The sequence below is a fragment of the Lissotriton vulgaris genome, chromosome 8 (genome assembly GCF_964263255.1).
Source record: "Lissotriton vulgaris chromosome 8, aLisVul1.2, whole genome shotgun sequence".
NCBI lineage: Eukaryota > Metazoa > Chordata > Amphibia > Caudata > Salamandridae > Lissotriton > Lissotriton vulgaris.
This window is the reverse complement of record NC_141696.1, coordinates 512,434,007-512,447,945: the sequence shown is the minus strand read 5'-3', so window position 1 is coordinate 512,447,945 and position 13,939 is coordinate 512,434,007. Positions and strand designations below refer to the sequence as shown.

Genomic DNA, 13,939 nt, shown 5'->3' with positions numbered 1-13,939 from the left:
GCGGGGGAACGCCCCCTCTGCATACATTATACCTGACGCAGGTATAATGTGGCGCAGGGGTTTAAAAAGTGACGCATCTACCTAGATGCGTCACTTTTTAAATATGGCGCAACAAGGCGCATATTTTACGCCGCTGGTGCGTCACAAAAAGTGACGCACCGGCTGCGCAAAACTGACGCAAGGCCTCATAAATAAGGGCCAAGGAACTTTTGTGTAGTACCTCTGAACATGAAATGTTTATTTTTGGGAAGAAAATACTTGTATATTTAATAAAAAATGTAATGTTTGAAAATGAAACGACATTATTTATTACACAAAATCCTGGTATTTCGGTACAAACTGTGTGCATTAAAGGTAGCCCCTAGAAGCCTCATATGATTTTTGCTACATTGCTCAATCGCATCGAGGGTCATAAATTATTACCAAGCAGACTTAGCAGGTTTGCACAAAAAAACAACGAATTGTCGAACAGTGGGGACACATTTTGAGGGAGCTTTACACAAAACACGAGTTTTAAGTTTGATGTTTACGTATGAAAAATAGCAGGAATAAGGTTGGAGACATCAAAGATTACACAGGAAGAAGTGAGAACAAAATTAAATTAGAGTGCTAGCAGCTTTGTTTGTTCTAAAATCATACATGTTTTACATCAACATAAGATATAATTCAGGAAAAAGTACAGAATACAATTCACAAAAGTCATGACTGTATCGGAGGAACACACTGGTATGCATGGTCAATGAATTCATACAAATGTGCCACATCCCAGCACAATACAGACTTGTACTTAGGGGACAAAACCATATTATGAAAGTAAGTTACAGAAAAGATATTCTGTACATAAAACTGTATTTTTCAGAGGAAAAAACATTGAGAATAATAAAAGCAAACAGTAGAAGAGGTAGTTTGGATCAAAAATGTTGAAGGCATAAAGAGGCAAAGCTACGACGCCAGAGTGCTTGTGATGATACACCGGTAGGTAGTTGAACCCTTGCAGGATGTTCAATTCACATCTGACTCAAGTTCCTTTTCCGAAGAGCTGCCATCACTGAAATCGCTGTATCTGTCCCTGGAATCAAAGATATCAAACATCTAAGTTGTTCATAGAATAAATACATTCTACACATACAACTCACCCACATTCAAGTCTTGGGAGTGACCCAGAATTCTTTTTAGGGAAACTCATTTTAAAGGTATTCAAGTAGTCCCTTATTGCAACTTGGTGCATACACTGTTAGACTGTCCGTAGTAATTTTCAAGGAAAGCCCAGTCTTCTCAACAGTGGCACCAAGGTTGGTACTCTTTACTAAATTAGCAAAAAAGAATTTTGACTGCTGTGTCGTATCATGAAGAGTAGTTAGCCTTTACTGCATGAGTTTCCATTTCTCAATATACATGGATCATACATGTATTTAGGCATATAAAACAGGAGATGGCTGGAGAGCATATGAGGGAACAGAGTTTCAGGACTAAGGACCAAATTACGAGATCCCCAGATTTGTGGAGCTTTACCCCACCTTGGACACTCCAACCTGCCAGAGCAACTGGAAGCAATGGTAATTCTGTGGGGAGTGATTACTGAGGGATATTACAAGTGGGACACTGAGGGAATTAAGATTTTATGGGTGGCGAAAATAGATCTACAGTAGACTTCATAGTTCCAATGGAGCTCTGACTCCCATCACCAGTCCCACCAGAATCAAAAGGATGACCTAATAACGGCTAGAACAGCAAGGGTTACAATGCACTGATCTTTACAGTATGGTCGTCAAAGCCAATGCACAGGAGGACTCCACAACATAAAGACTTGTGGAGATGGGTAGCAGCAATGATGCCCACAAAAGGTCTAGCCAAAGATGCAGTCTTCATGGCCTGATAAAAAATACATTTGCTCCAGAAAGAAAGTCCATCTCATAATGTTTAGTAACAGCATGCGTAGCCACAGGCTGCTCAGTAGAAGCCCTTGATAGGGATAAAAACCTATTTGAAGGCATCAAAGTTGCCTCAAACCTAACAATATAATTATCGATTCTTACATGTGAAGGATGCATTGAACAAAATTTTCCTTTATGGCGAATGATAGTATTCAAGTGGCAAGCGAGGTCTTGGCTATCGCCTAAGCAGGGTCAATGGCCCATTATATGTAACTTGTTCTGTCTACAAGATCCATCCAAAGGTATGAAAAGGTCATCCAGCATGCATGTAATTGGTTGTCATGTTTTACGTCATGGTTATAACATCTTTCATACTTGTGTGTGTCTGCTTGTCATGGTTTTAATCACAGGGTTACAGTACTCTACAGATATGTGAAGATATGGTGGGACCACAGATGCTCTTTGGCATTAACAGGAATCATTGATGGCATAATATTTTATTCTTTCTAGGCACTAATTGGTACTCAACCAATGAGGCAAAGTAAGACCACGTAAGTCAATGTATTTTTTTGTCCTTGTACACCCATAGACATTAGATGTAGGACTATATAATTAAAATTAAAATGGTGTTTTTCAAATGTCCTGATGAGAGCCTGGGACACTTTGAGAACACTGTGAAAGGCTGAACCATGTTAACAATGAGACAGGTGTAAGGATACTAATCCACCGGAAACACCTATGATTTTTCGTTTTAACCCTGTCTGCGATCCGAAATAATAAAAGGATACCGGGGTATCTCAAGACATTTTTATCTTCCTCACACCCCATTCCACAATATCTAAAAGCACTCCCTGGAATATGGTTGAGCTCATTCTGGTTTTAAGGGACCAGGACGAGACTAGATTATGAAGCATGACTGTTTGAGGGTCTAACAAACAACAAATCAATTGATCCTGGGACTTGTATGAACCTGTTCCTGAATAAATAACAGGGTAAAACTGGAGGTGCATAAAAATCTAGTGAGCATGCCCATGACATAGACACAGTTGACAGTGTGTCAGTGAAGAAGAAAAAATACAGAATCTTTGACTGGGTTCAGAAACACATTAATGCACAAGGATATTGGACATGAGGGTCATTGAGAGATCTTGTGGTACTTGGTCTAGTCCTGTGTTACTAGCACCAAAGCAAGGGTCTACTGACATGTAGTTATTTGTGGAATACCGAGCCCTCAATAATATAACCAAGACTGATGCTCATCCAGTCCCGAGAGCAGATTAGCTTGTGAATTGGTTATGTGCTGCAAAGTATTTTAGGACATTCGATTTGACCAGTTATACCGGCAGACTGCCTACACATGCAGTTGCTCATATTAAAGGCAGGTCATAAGAAAAGCTGCAAATTTTTACAACGGGTGGGTGGTATAAGTCTGTTGAAGATAATAACTGACTCAATAGCCATTCTTACACAGTATTTCATTTCACCAAGTGGTACTGCCTAAGCATAAAAGGATTACCTAAAAAAAAACGCTCTACCCAGCCACGCAAGAGTAGTGCCAGGTGTGCCCCAAGTCATGTCTACCCAGTGGGAGTGTGGCTATGTGACTTCCCCTCATTGGTGGGACACATGCACACGCTTGCAGACTCATAGCAAATCTATTGCTGCCTGATGTACAAGCTGTCAAGAAAAATGCTGGTAAATTTCTGAGCAGTTGATCTCCATGAATGATGACATTTATAAAGCGCACAGCTACTCAACTAGAGTGTCCTGGCACTTCCAGGCACAGGCAAACCTTCGACCACTGGGTTTAATTATCCAGATAAAACATTCAGGACAGCTCTCAAAGAGTGTGGCCTGGCAAATGTAGTACTGTCCATCCTTGAACTGGCAGTGATTATCAAGTTTTTCTAATTGTTGGATTTTCCCACTGTTAGGACCTCCAGCACATCACTGCAGACCTATCCATAACGCAGTAGTAGTTCCAGTTCAAAGAGAGCTCAGTTTAATGTTCAAGAATATCTACAATGACAGCCATTCTCTCTCTTGAAGCAAAAGCTTCACTAATGGGATGTGTCCTCTGGTATTATCTAATGAGTCATGGTTGGATGACTGCGCTAGAGAACAAAATGAATGTAATAAACCTGAAATTCTGTGAGGCCAATAGAGGCGTTAGTGCCTGTGTGACTTTTACTGTTTCAAAAACGACTGAGGCTTTTGAATGGTGAAAAGTGCACTATTGCCATTTGTTCTTATTCCTTTTACACTTCAATGAAAACCGTGTGAAGAGGAAGAGCTGATGGAGGAGGTGTCCCGGATGATGACTGGAGCCAATATGGATGTTGTGGACCCAGTGAATGCTAAGTATCCCCACCTGGGCAATTACATGTTATTTTCTTTATTCATAACGTCGAAGCAAGAGCTCGCAATGAGAACTTTCTCAAGGATGTCTATTAAAATATGGGGGAATATTATCAAGCACGGCGTTAAAATTATCGCCGCTTTAGCAGCAGAAAACTGCAGCTAAAGCGGCGATAATGAGCTTGATAATACACCTTTGAGAATTCCTATAGAATCCCATGTTGACACCAAAACATGGGCTTCTATTGGAATTCCCAAGGGCATATTATCAAGCCCATTATCGCTGCTTTAGCGGCCGTTTTCTGCCACTAAAGCGGCGATAATTTTAACGCCGTTTCTTGATATTATGCCCCATGGATTCTGCTATTCATCAAATTAATCTATACAGTGTATGAAGAGTTAAAAACATCAGCGTGCCCAAAAATTGTCAAAAATGTTTGTTTCAACATCATTTTCACCTACCATTCACATCTCCTTTTTAATTCACTGTTTATTAAGGGTTTCACAATAAAAGTAAAACTATCACACCGGAGTGTATTGGCATAACTAGTACAATCTCTTACTAACATTACGTAACCAAAGATGAAGGAAAAAGCAGCAAACCTACGGTTCACATTTCAAGTTATCCAATATCAGCAGAAAATATGAAAACATTCGTTTATTAGAATACTAGAATGCTGATAACTCTTCTGAAGACAATGGAGTTTCTCAGGGATAGAAATTGCTGGCACAGAGCCTGTGCTCCAGCATTTCAATGCTTGTCTTTCTTTTTTTCCCTTTTTAATTTAGAACATTCTGCTTTCAGGGGATGGAATGTTCTAATAGCCTTATATCTCTTCTGCTTAGGACTATTCAGGTTGTTAAAGGCCCTTTTCTTCATTATTGGCTCCATCTGGGATGGGAGACATCAACAACCAGTTTAGCCCTCGACAGAGTGAAAAAACACGGAATCTTGGTCAAAATGAACATTTCTCTTCAGCGCATTTCAAAGTAGCATACTGAAGTGCTGGTGCTGCCTGTTCACATACCAGCTACATTAAACATTAAACAGAGGCACTTTTCTGAAGTGTATGTGCAGACTGACTACCAAAGCGACAAACAGCTCCTTGAAAGAAAGCATTGCTATATCAAAGGTGCAATAATGCAGCACGTGCAGTGGCCCAAGGGCATGGATAAGAATAAAAAATACTGACATATAAAATATCATCAAAAATAGGTAAGCATATCCAATTTTAACTGTTCAAGATTATATTAACTTCTTATAAGAAATACTAACTTTAAAAATGATAGTACATTTTAAAATATAAACGTATAATATGCAAATATATACTAAAAGTATAACATACAAACATAAATATATATTTTAAAATCATTTTAAAAATGTATATATATAAGTTAAAAATATAATTTAAACATACATTATAAAAATAGTAATAAAAATGATTTACCATTACCTTTACAAACACTGGATATAAAAAGAAATTACAAAATGTATACAATAACAAAAACGAAAATAAAATATACTACAAAATCAAAATAATAACAAAAGAATTTACTTGAAAACTATAAGGGGTCTATTACGATGGCGTAACGGTACACGGGACCAACTGCCAGAGGTGCGGCTTTCCCACCATGGCAATTAGGATGCGACCGCCACCCTGGCGGTCGGATCCCGCATATTTGACATTGCGGCGGGCGGTGCTGTATGCAGCACCCACAGCAATGCAAAATATGCATGTAGTGCATTGGCATGCACAATGTGACAGGCACCGTGCGGTACTTGCCACTGTGTGAATGCCAATGGAGGGTGGTACTATAGGTACCCCCCCTAGTGCAGCCCCCACCCCTCCCACCTCCCCACCCTCCCAAGGGCCCACAACAGGCCCCCAATGCCAATCTATTCATGCCCTTTCATGGCAGAAAATCCGCCATGGAAAGACAGGTATCATAATATGGATGGTGGTGCCTGCAAGGCACCACCACCATATTGAGGGCCATCCGGCCAGCGGAAAAGCGGCAGACAGTCTTTTCGTCCACCGCGGTACACCCCACCATTCTAATGTGGCAAGGGTAAATCAGGTATGGATGGCGGGTGGATCGCCACCGCCGGGCCGCACGCTATCCTAATAGAACCCTTAAAGTTCAAACAAAATATATATAACTAAAACAGTTGGAAAAATCTGATAAAAATGCTATACTCCTACTCCAGCCAGACCAAAAGCAGGAAAAGTGCTAGACTGTGGAGAGGTTAGATTTACTATTCCCTCTCAAACATAAGCAACAGTAGAGAATGGGTTGGATTTTGAAAGGGTCAGAAGTACTATTCCCACTCAATTGTAAGAAGGGAAAATGTTTAACTTTAAAAAGCTTAGATATAATATTCCCTATCCTAAATTAATACAATTAATATTACATATATATGTATAAATTAAATATAACATATATGTCCATAAACATAAACAAATATTTTAAATATATCATACTTTATATAAATGATTAAAAACTAAAAGCACAAAATGAACATTTAAAATTATACCTTTAATTAGTAACTCACCCCTTCTAGAAAGTCCTCCAAATAAAGCCTCTTTGCAGGATGGAGTTCCGGTTGATTTATTTAAATGTAATCACAACATCTGAGCTCCCCTATTCACTAATATTTTTAACAGTTTGAATGTTCTTTTATTATCTCCTTCCTGGTCCTCTACTGCATTAGTGCCAATGTTTAAAAAGGGAGACCAGTCAGATCTGCATTGCTATCAACCAATTTCTCTCATCAACTCAACTGTTAAATCTTGTGAAGGATGATATAAAATTGAATCAGTTACTGGGTCAACACTCAAAATATTTAACGTCCATTAGCCGTTTATATTTACAAATCTCAGTAATATGCGTAGTATTACCCGCATGCCATGTCCACTTGGGCGAAATATAACAGAATGAGAATGATGTTAATCTAAATTGCAACGTCCAAAAGCCGCACAAAAAATCATACTCAAACCCTTGGGGGCAAGATGTATATGTAATGGCTCTTTAGCGACATGTCGTCATTATTTTTTGGCATTATGTGGCATTTGGTGGGTTATACACCACACACGTGTAGCGCCTGCCCACTTGTGCATGATTCTTGGGTTCTTTTATGCGTTGTGTTAATGGACAACTTTATTTAAAAACCAACAATTTTAATATGTAATGCGAAAGCCCACAGAGACTGTTTGTAAATAACGATGCTAAGATGGCCGCCATATTATGTTCGCTTTACCACTTTGGGGTTATGGTCTGTTGTTTATTTTCACTATTTTGTGTTATTAAACATATGCAAATGTATGCCTATCACCAAACATGATCAAGGCGAAAGTTGAAATGCGTTGCTTCACTTTGCTGCAATAAATACCGTTTTGCTGCATATCTGCAGTGCCCGTGAAACTTTCTGGAGGAGGAAAGTTCTTTGAAACTGGATGTATATATATATATATATATATATATATATATTCACTGAAAAAACCATAGGTTATAGACCATACATAGTTAGGAATTAGCATTTACAAAAACTTATTTTACTCACACAAAACCATTGAAATTCGCATATATAGTTAGTTGCACTAACTATATATCGCGCACCCGCAATCCACTGCTGATCATGTCACATATTACATCATTCATGATATGGTCAGTGACATCACTGATGACATCACTGATGACATCTCAAATGACATCACTGATGACATCACTGTTAACAACTCAAATGACATCACTGATCACATCACTGATGACATCACTCATGTGATAATACGATGAAACTCTTCAGACTCTAATATAACCTTAGATACACTCAGTGTTAGCAGACACTCACAGACTGTCACTCATCCATGGAGTTACTCACACACCTAGTCAGTCAGGCAACGAATCAATCACACCTCCATTTCCTCAACTATACAGTTATACACACCTTACTTATTCAAACATATACTAACACATATTTACTCTCTTATACAATCCCTGATACAAGCTCACAATGATCCATACAGCCACTCACACATTCACTGGCTCTTATGAACAGTTATTTATATATGTCAACTCTCACATGTACTGTGTTTTACATATGTACTTACTTTGACATGTAGCACTGAGATATCCATTCACTCACCAATACACTCATGCACACAGTCAACTGCCCATACAGCTGTTTCCACCTGAAGTTTGAACCCATACATCTAGTGAATCAACTGTTCACACATCTATGCACAGAGCCACACACCTCCCAGCCACCCCCACACACACACTCACTCTCCCATACAAATACTTGGGCAACCAATCAATAACCCATATAGTTACTCATATAGCAAATGATCAACACAAGCAGCAGTTTACAGAACAACAGACATAATGATGCACAAATTAAGACAGTTTAGTCACTAACCCATGCACTCAGTGAGACACATTTAATCACTCTCTCATACAGTCAGTCATGCACCTACTAAATCCTTCATCCAGACACTTATACATCCACTCATTCTTCTATATGTAAGACATATTTTAACTTTAAAGAAAAATACAGTCACTGGATGATGTCTTCAGTGATGTCATCAGTGATGTCATTTGAGATGTCATCAGTGATGTCATCAGTGATGTCACTGACCATGTCATGAATGATGTAATATGGGACATGATCAGCAGTGGATTGCGGGTGCGCGATATATAGTTAGTGCAACTAACTATATATGCAAATTTCAATGGTTTTGTGTGAGTAAAATAAGGTTTTGTAAATGCTAATTCCTAACTATATATGGTCTATAACCTATGGTATTTTCAGTGAATTTCAATGGTTTTTTAATAGCAAATATCAAAAGCTGTAAAATGTATTCTTCTTTTAAATGACACTTTTTCCCCAAACTGCCTTGGTATATTCCAATATATGTGAAAGACAAAAATGTAAGTGGTCCAATCAATTTTTTCCACAACATTCAACACATCTACAGAAGAGATGGTGTGCACTTCTACGATGAAGTGTGCATTGGAACCTACTTGTAGGTACCTAAATTAGCCACAGAACACAATAGCTCTTTTCAGAGCTACCCTACCTCTGATCATTCAAAACGTTTATCTTTTACAATTTTTTTTTCTTCACCAAAGTACGCTTCCCGGTTCGCTTACCGGTGCGAATACCGGGTGCTCCCCCCGCGAAATTTTCAAAAATTTAATTTTTGTATTTTTTCATATATCAGCGTCCTAATCCCCCCTCAGAAAACCTAGAGGGTCACAAAGTGTCTACCGTGCCCCCTTCTACCCATTCCGTACATTGTTTGTCCTCCATCTTACGTATCAATTCTACCGATACACAAAATGAAGAACTCCCGTAACGCTGCCGGTTCGCGTACCGGGGAGTGCACCGGTAAGCGCTCGATAAAAAAAGGTGGGAAAGTAATTTACAGAAAAACTACTACAGACACTTTCATAAAATATAGAATAGGGCCTACTACATAGCAGTCCCTACCATTTACCCAAATTTGATGGAATTCCATTGAGAAAATTATGCTGTAAGCCTGATTAAATATCCTGAGGTAAATTACCTAACAAAAAGACTTATGAAGTGTTAGAATTGACAACCAATCAAAATGCTACTTTCAATATCTTCTATTATTTCATGACATTTGATTGGTTATGTACCTGAATATATATAAAGAAAGAGAGAGAAACACAGCCATTTTGACTACTACCTCCTGAAGTACATATCAAGTGCATTTCAACTGAGAACTTAAACTTCTTTTTGATTGGTAAGATGATATTTTAAAAACTGAAGTATGTTCTGGACTTTAAGTTAATTAGGAAAACATTTTCTTTTAGTTATATACTATCCCTCTGTAATAGTTATAGAATAAGATAGACTTCTCTGTTTTAGTTATGGATAGACTTAGGCTTGTCTTGTATAATTAAGAATTAACTTAGGCTTTTTCACATACATTTTTTTATATTTCTACTTCCAGTCTGATACCATACACTGCCCAAAGATAAAATCACTGCTTAAAAAAAAAAAACTACCTGTCTGTACTTAAACCCAACAGTGCCCTACCTGTACTGATATATTTTTTAAAAATTTGTTTTACAGCACAAAAATGGAAGTAGAGAACAAAACTAACTTGGAAATTGTTGCAGGAAGCAACACAGATACAGAAATTGACTCTGAATTCTATGATGATTCACGGGACTTTGAACTTCTGCAATGTGTGGAATCTGTAGATTTCCTACTCGAAAATGAAAAAAAAACTGACAATGAATTATTAGAAGTTCTTTTTAATTTTGAAAAAGAATCAGAAAAAGAAATGTGTATTTAATAATTCAGAAATTCTTTGAGACATTATTCATTTTTATATGTATTTTGTAAACTAGTAGCAAATTGATTATAATGTAAAATCAGACTTTAAATATACTGTGCAACTTTTTTGTGTTACATAGTAACTTTGCTCATATTTACTTCCTTTCTTCCACTATATTATCTCCAAAGTGTATTTAACATCTCTTTATCATCTCCTGCCTCCATGGTGTTTCTGCTTTCCTGACAAACTATGGTATGAATTCCATATACCACAATAACTTCAGAAACAACATGCAACATTTTAACAAAGAAAAAGGTGTATTTTTATTTTTAGACTCTGCATTGGTACCTACATCTTGGTACTTAAATAAAAAAACAAAATAAAAAAAACAAAAAGAACAATCAATAAACATACAATATTTGAACATTCTTTCATCCCATTTTCCCAATATTACGCTTCCCGGACTGCTTCCCGGTGCGCGTACCGAGCGCTCCCCCCGAAAAAAAAAGATAATATATTTCTTTTTTTTGGACCCGCGGGACCCTTTTAAAGCCCCCTCATCAAACCTAGGGGGTAAGGGAGGATGTAATCTGCCCCCTTATGCTCATTTCCCACTTTGTTTTTTCTCCTCCTCTTGTCTCTCGATCCTACCGAGAGACAAGATGGCGGCCGGTCCGGACTGTTTAGAATGTTGACAGACACCGGAGAGCCAATCAGCTTCACTTCGCGAAGTTCCGTTACGCGTCAGGTACGCGAACCGGGGCGCTAACCGGGACGCTGTCACAGATATATCTGTTTTTTAAAACGTTAATTTCTCAAAATCCACTGGAGCACATATATTGAGACATAGCAAAGGCACGTCGGGCAAACCATATCTACAATTTTGCCAAGTTTTGTGTAAATCCATTCGGCCGTTCGAGCTAAAAGTGAGTCCAACCGCCCTATGAAAAACTCAATGTTAAAAACACGTTTTGGACCCCCCTTTTTTCTCGGCCCCACTTCACGAAACCCCCCCAGAGAACGCTCAGAAACAAAATGTGCCATTTTCCTGAAAATTTCAGCCAATTCCGTCCACAAACGCCAAAGTTATTCCACATAGAATTTTCAGAAATCCCATAGGAAAAAAATCCTAACTATATATACCTACTGGCGACCACCAGTAGGTAATATATATATATATATATATATATATATATATATATATATATATATATATATATTCCAAAAGTTGCTGTTTACCTCCTGCTTCCCCGCAGAACAACGAAAGGAGCGAGACCACAACGTGAGTGCAGTTTCTTCAGTGCTTTATTCGTGCCAGAATCTCAGCCTGCATTCCACCATGACGTGTTTCGCCTCCAACAATGAGGCTTGATCACATAGCGTGCCATGGACACAAACAAGGGAATTTAAAGTGCAAATGCTTGAATGGATACAACTGTGCTGTTAGTAAACAGTGAGAAAATACTACATGGATCCAGCAAAAGATAAAGGGCATAGTGCCCTAGGGGTTCGAATAATGAACATATAACAGACAGATTGAGGGATGTACTAAATTAGAAAAGTGCATATGATTAAATTCATATATTTACACTTATTAAAATTTCCAACTCCACTTCAAAAATTCATATATATATACATTATATCACATATAAGTATCTACACCATATGCATATAAGTATCTACACTATATACACATAAAACTACAATGGTTGATGTTATAAGAACCCAAAGATAACATTTTAATTCATTTCAGGAACCGAATGTAGATCACACTGTTATAAAAATAATACCCCTGTGGGTATAGTCCAATGCAACACAAGCTCGTAAATCCAATGCGATAATGCACCTATAAATTACCCTTTTAAGGATACTGCAGATCAAACAAAATAGTTAAGTGAAAAGTGCTAGTGCTAACATTAAAAACATACTTCAGATTATAACAGGCTGCAAAGTCAGGTTAAAAATCGAAACCCTTTATAGGGGAACTCGTCAGTAACTCATCATTTATCCAGAAGTATTATAAAAAGTTTTTTACAGTGACTACGTTATAACAGGAACAGGTTAACATTGACTAGAGGCAGGTGTACAGGTCCTCGCTGGCATTTAAACCTCCAGGATTCTTACTGTTGAGCTCTAGGATGAATCTAGTTTCCAATAGACGCAATTTTGCGTCCCTATTTCGACCTCTTTTCAGAAGTAAAACAGAGTCAACAAGAAAATACTGTAGGCTACTGGGGTCACTATTATGTACTGATTCGAAGTGCCTAGCCACTGGGTAAGCTTGGTCTTTTCCAGATATTGCCCTTAGATGTTGTAAAATGTGCTTGTGGGCGGGCAGACGGGTACTGCCCACATATTGGAGTCCACAAGGGCATTGCAAGACATAGACTACATATTCAGTCTTGCATGTAAGTCTCTTATTGATTACATATATATTTATTACCTACTGGCGGTCGCCAGTAGGTAGTTATAGTTAGGATTATTTTCAATGCAAAATCTCAACATTCTATTGTGAATAACTTTATCGCCGGTTGAGGAACTTGCCTGAAAATTTCCTCACATTTGCCTCGCGGCGCCCTGGTCCTTCCCTGAAAGTTTGGGGGGGATTTGTCAAGCGGGGGCCGAGATAAAAGGGGGGTCCCAAAAAGTGTTTTTCCCATGTTAATTTCCATAGGGCGGTCGACCTCACTTTTAGCCCGAACGGCTGAATGGATTTCCACCAAACTTGGCAAAATTGTAGGGACTGGTAGCCCGATGTGCCTTTGCTATGTCTCAAGATATGTGCTCCAGTGAATTTTGAGTAATTTGGTTCAAAAAAATATATATATCTATAAGCGCTCCCCGGTACGCGCACCGGGGCGCTAACCAGCGCGCTACGCGAGTTCGCGCGCGGAAACCTGATTGGCTCTCGGGTGTCTGTAAACATTTCAAACAGTCCGGAGTGGCCGCCATCTTGTGTCCCGGTAGGATCGAGACACAGGAGGTGGCAAAAACAAAGGGGGAAATGACCATAAGGGGACAGAGTAGACCCCTCCTGACCCCCTAGGTTTGATGTGGGGGCTATAAAAGGGCCCCGCAGGGTAAAAAAAAAATTTTTTTTTGATTTGCGTGGGGGGAGCGCCCGGTAGGCGCACCGCGGAGCCTACCGGGAAGCATTACATGGGAAAAAAGAATGATAGAGTTTTTAAAAAATTTAGCCTTTTTTTAAAAATTGGAGGTAGTTCTAAAAAGAACTGTTTTTTTCTTCTTTTTGTTGTTTTATATTTTTTTAATGTGTTTTGAACATTTTGTACTTTTTTTGGCTTTTATGAACTATTTTATATATTTTTGTTATTTTTATGGGGAGAAACAAAAAACAGGGAATTGAAAATGTCTCAAGTGGAGCAAAAAAAAAAT

General features: G+C 38.4%; 1 protein-coding gene across 2 annotated transcripts in view; it reads right to left on the bottom strand.

Annotated features, from left to right (window-relative positions):
• Positions 1-601: 601 nt before the first annotated feature.
• CTPS2 (CTP synthase 2) overlaps positions 602-13,939 on the bottom strand; it is a 1,454,337-nt gene continuing 1,440,999 nt past the window's right edge. For both annotated transcript variants that reach the window (XM_086934328.1, XM_086934329.1), the window contains exon 18: positions 602-1,069. In XM_086934328.1, the coding sequence (XP_086790454.1) occupies positions 1,003-1,069 (67 nt within the window). In that variant the 3' untranslated portion in view covers positions 602-1,002. The remainder of the gene's footprint in view (positions 1,070-13,939) is intronic.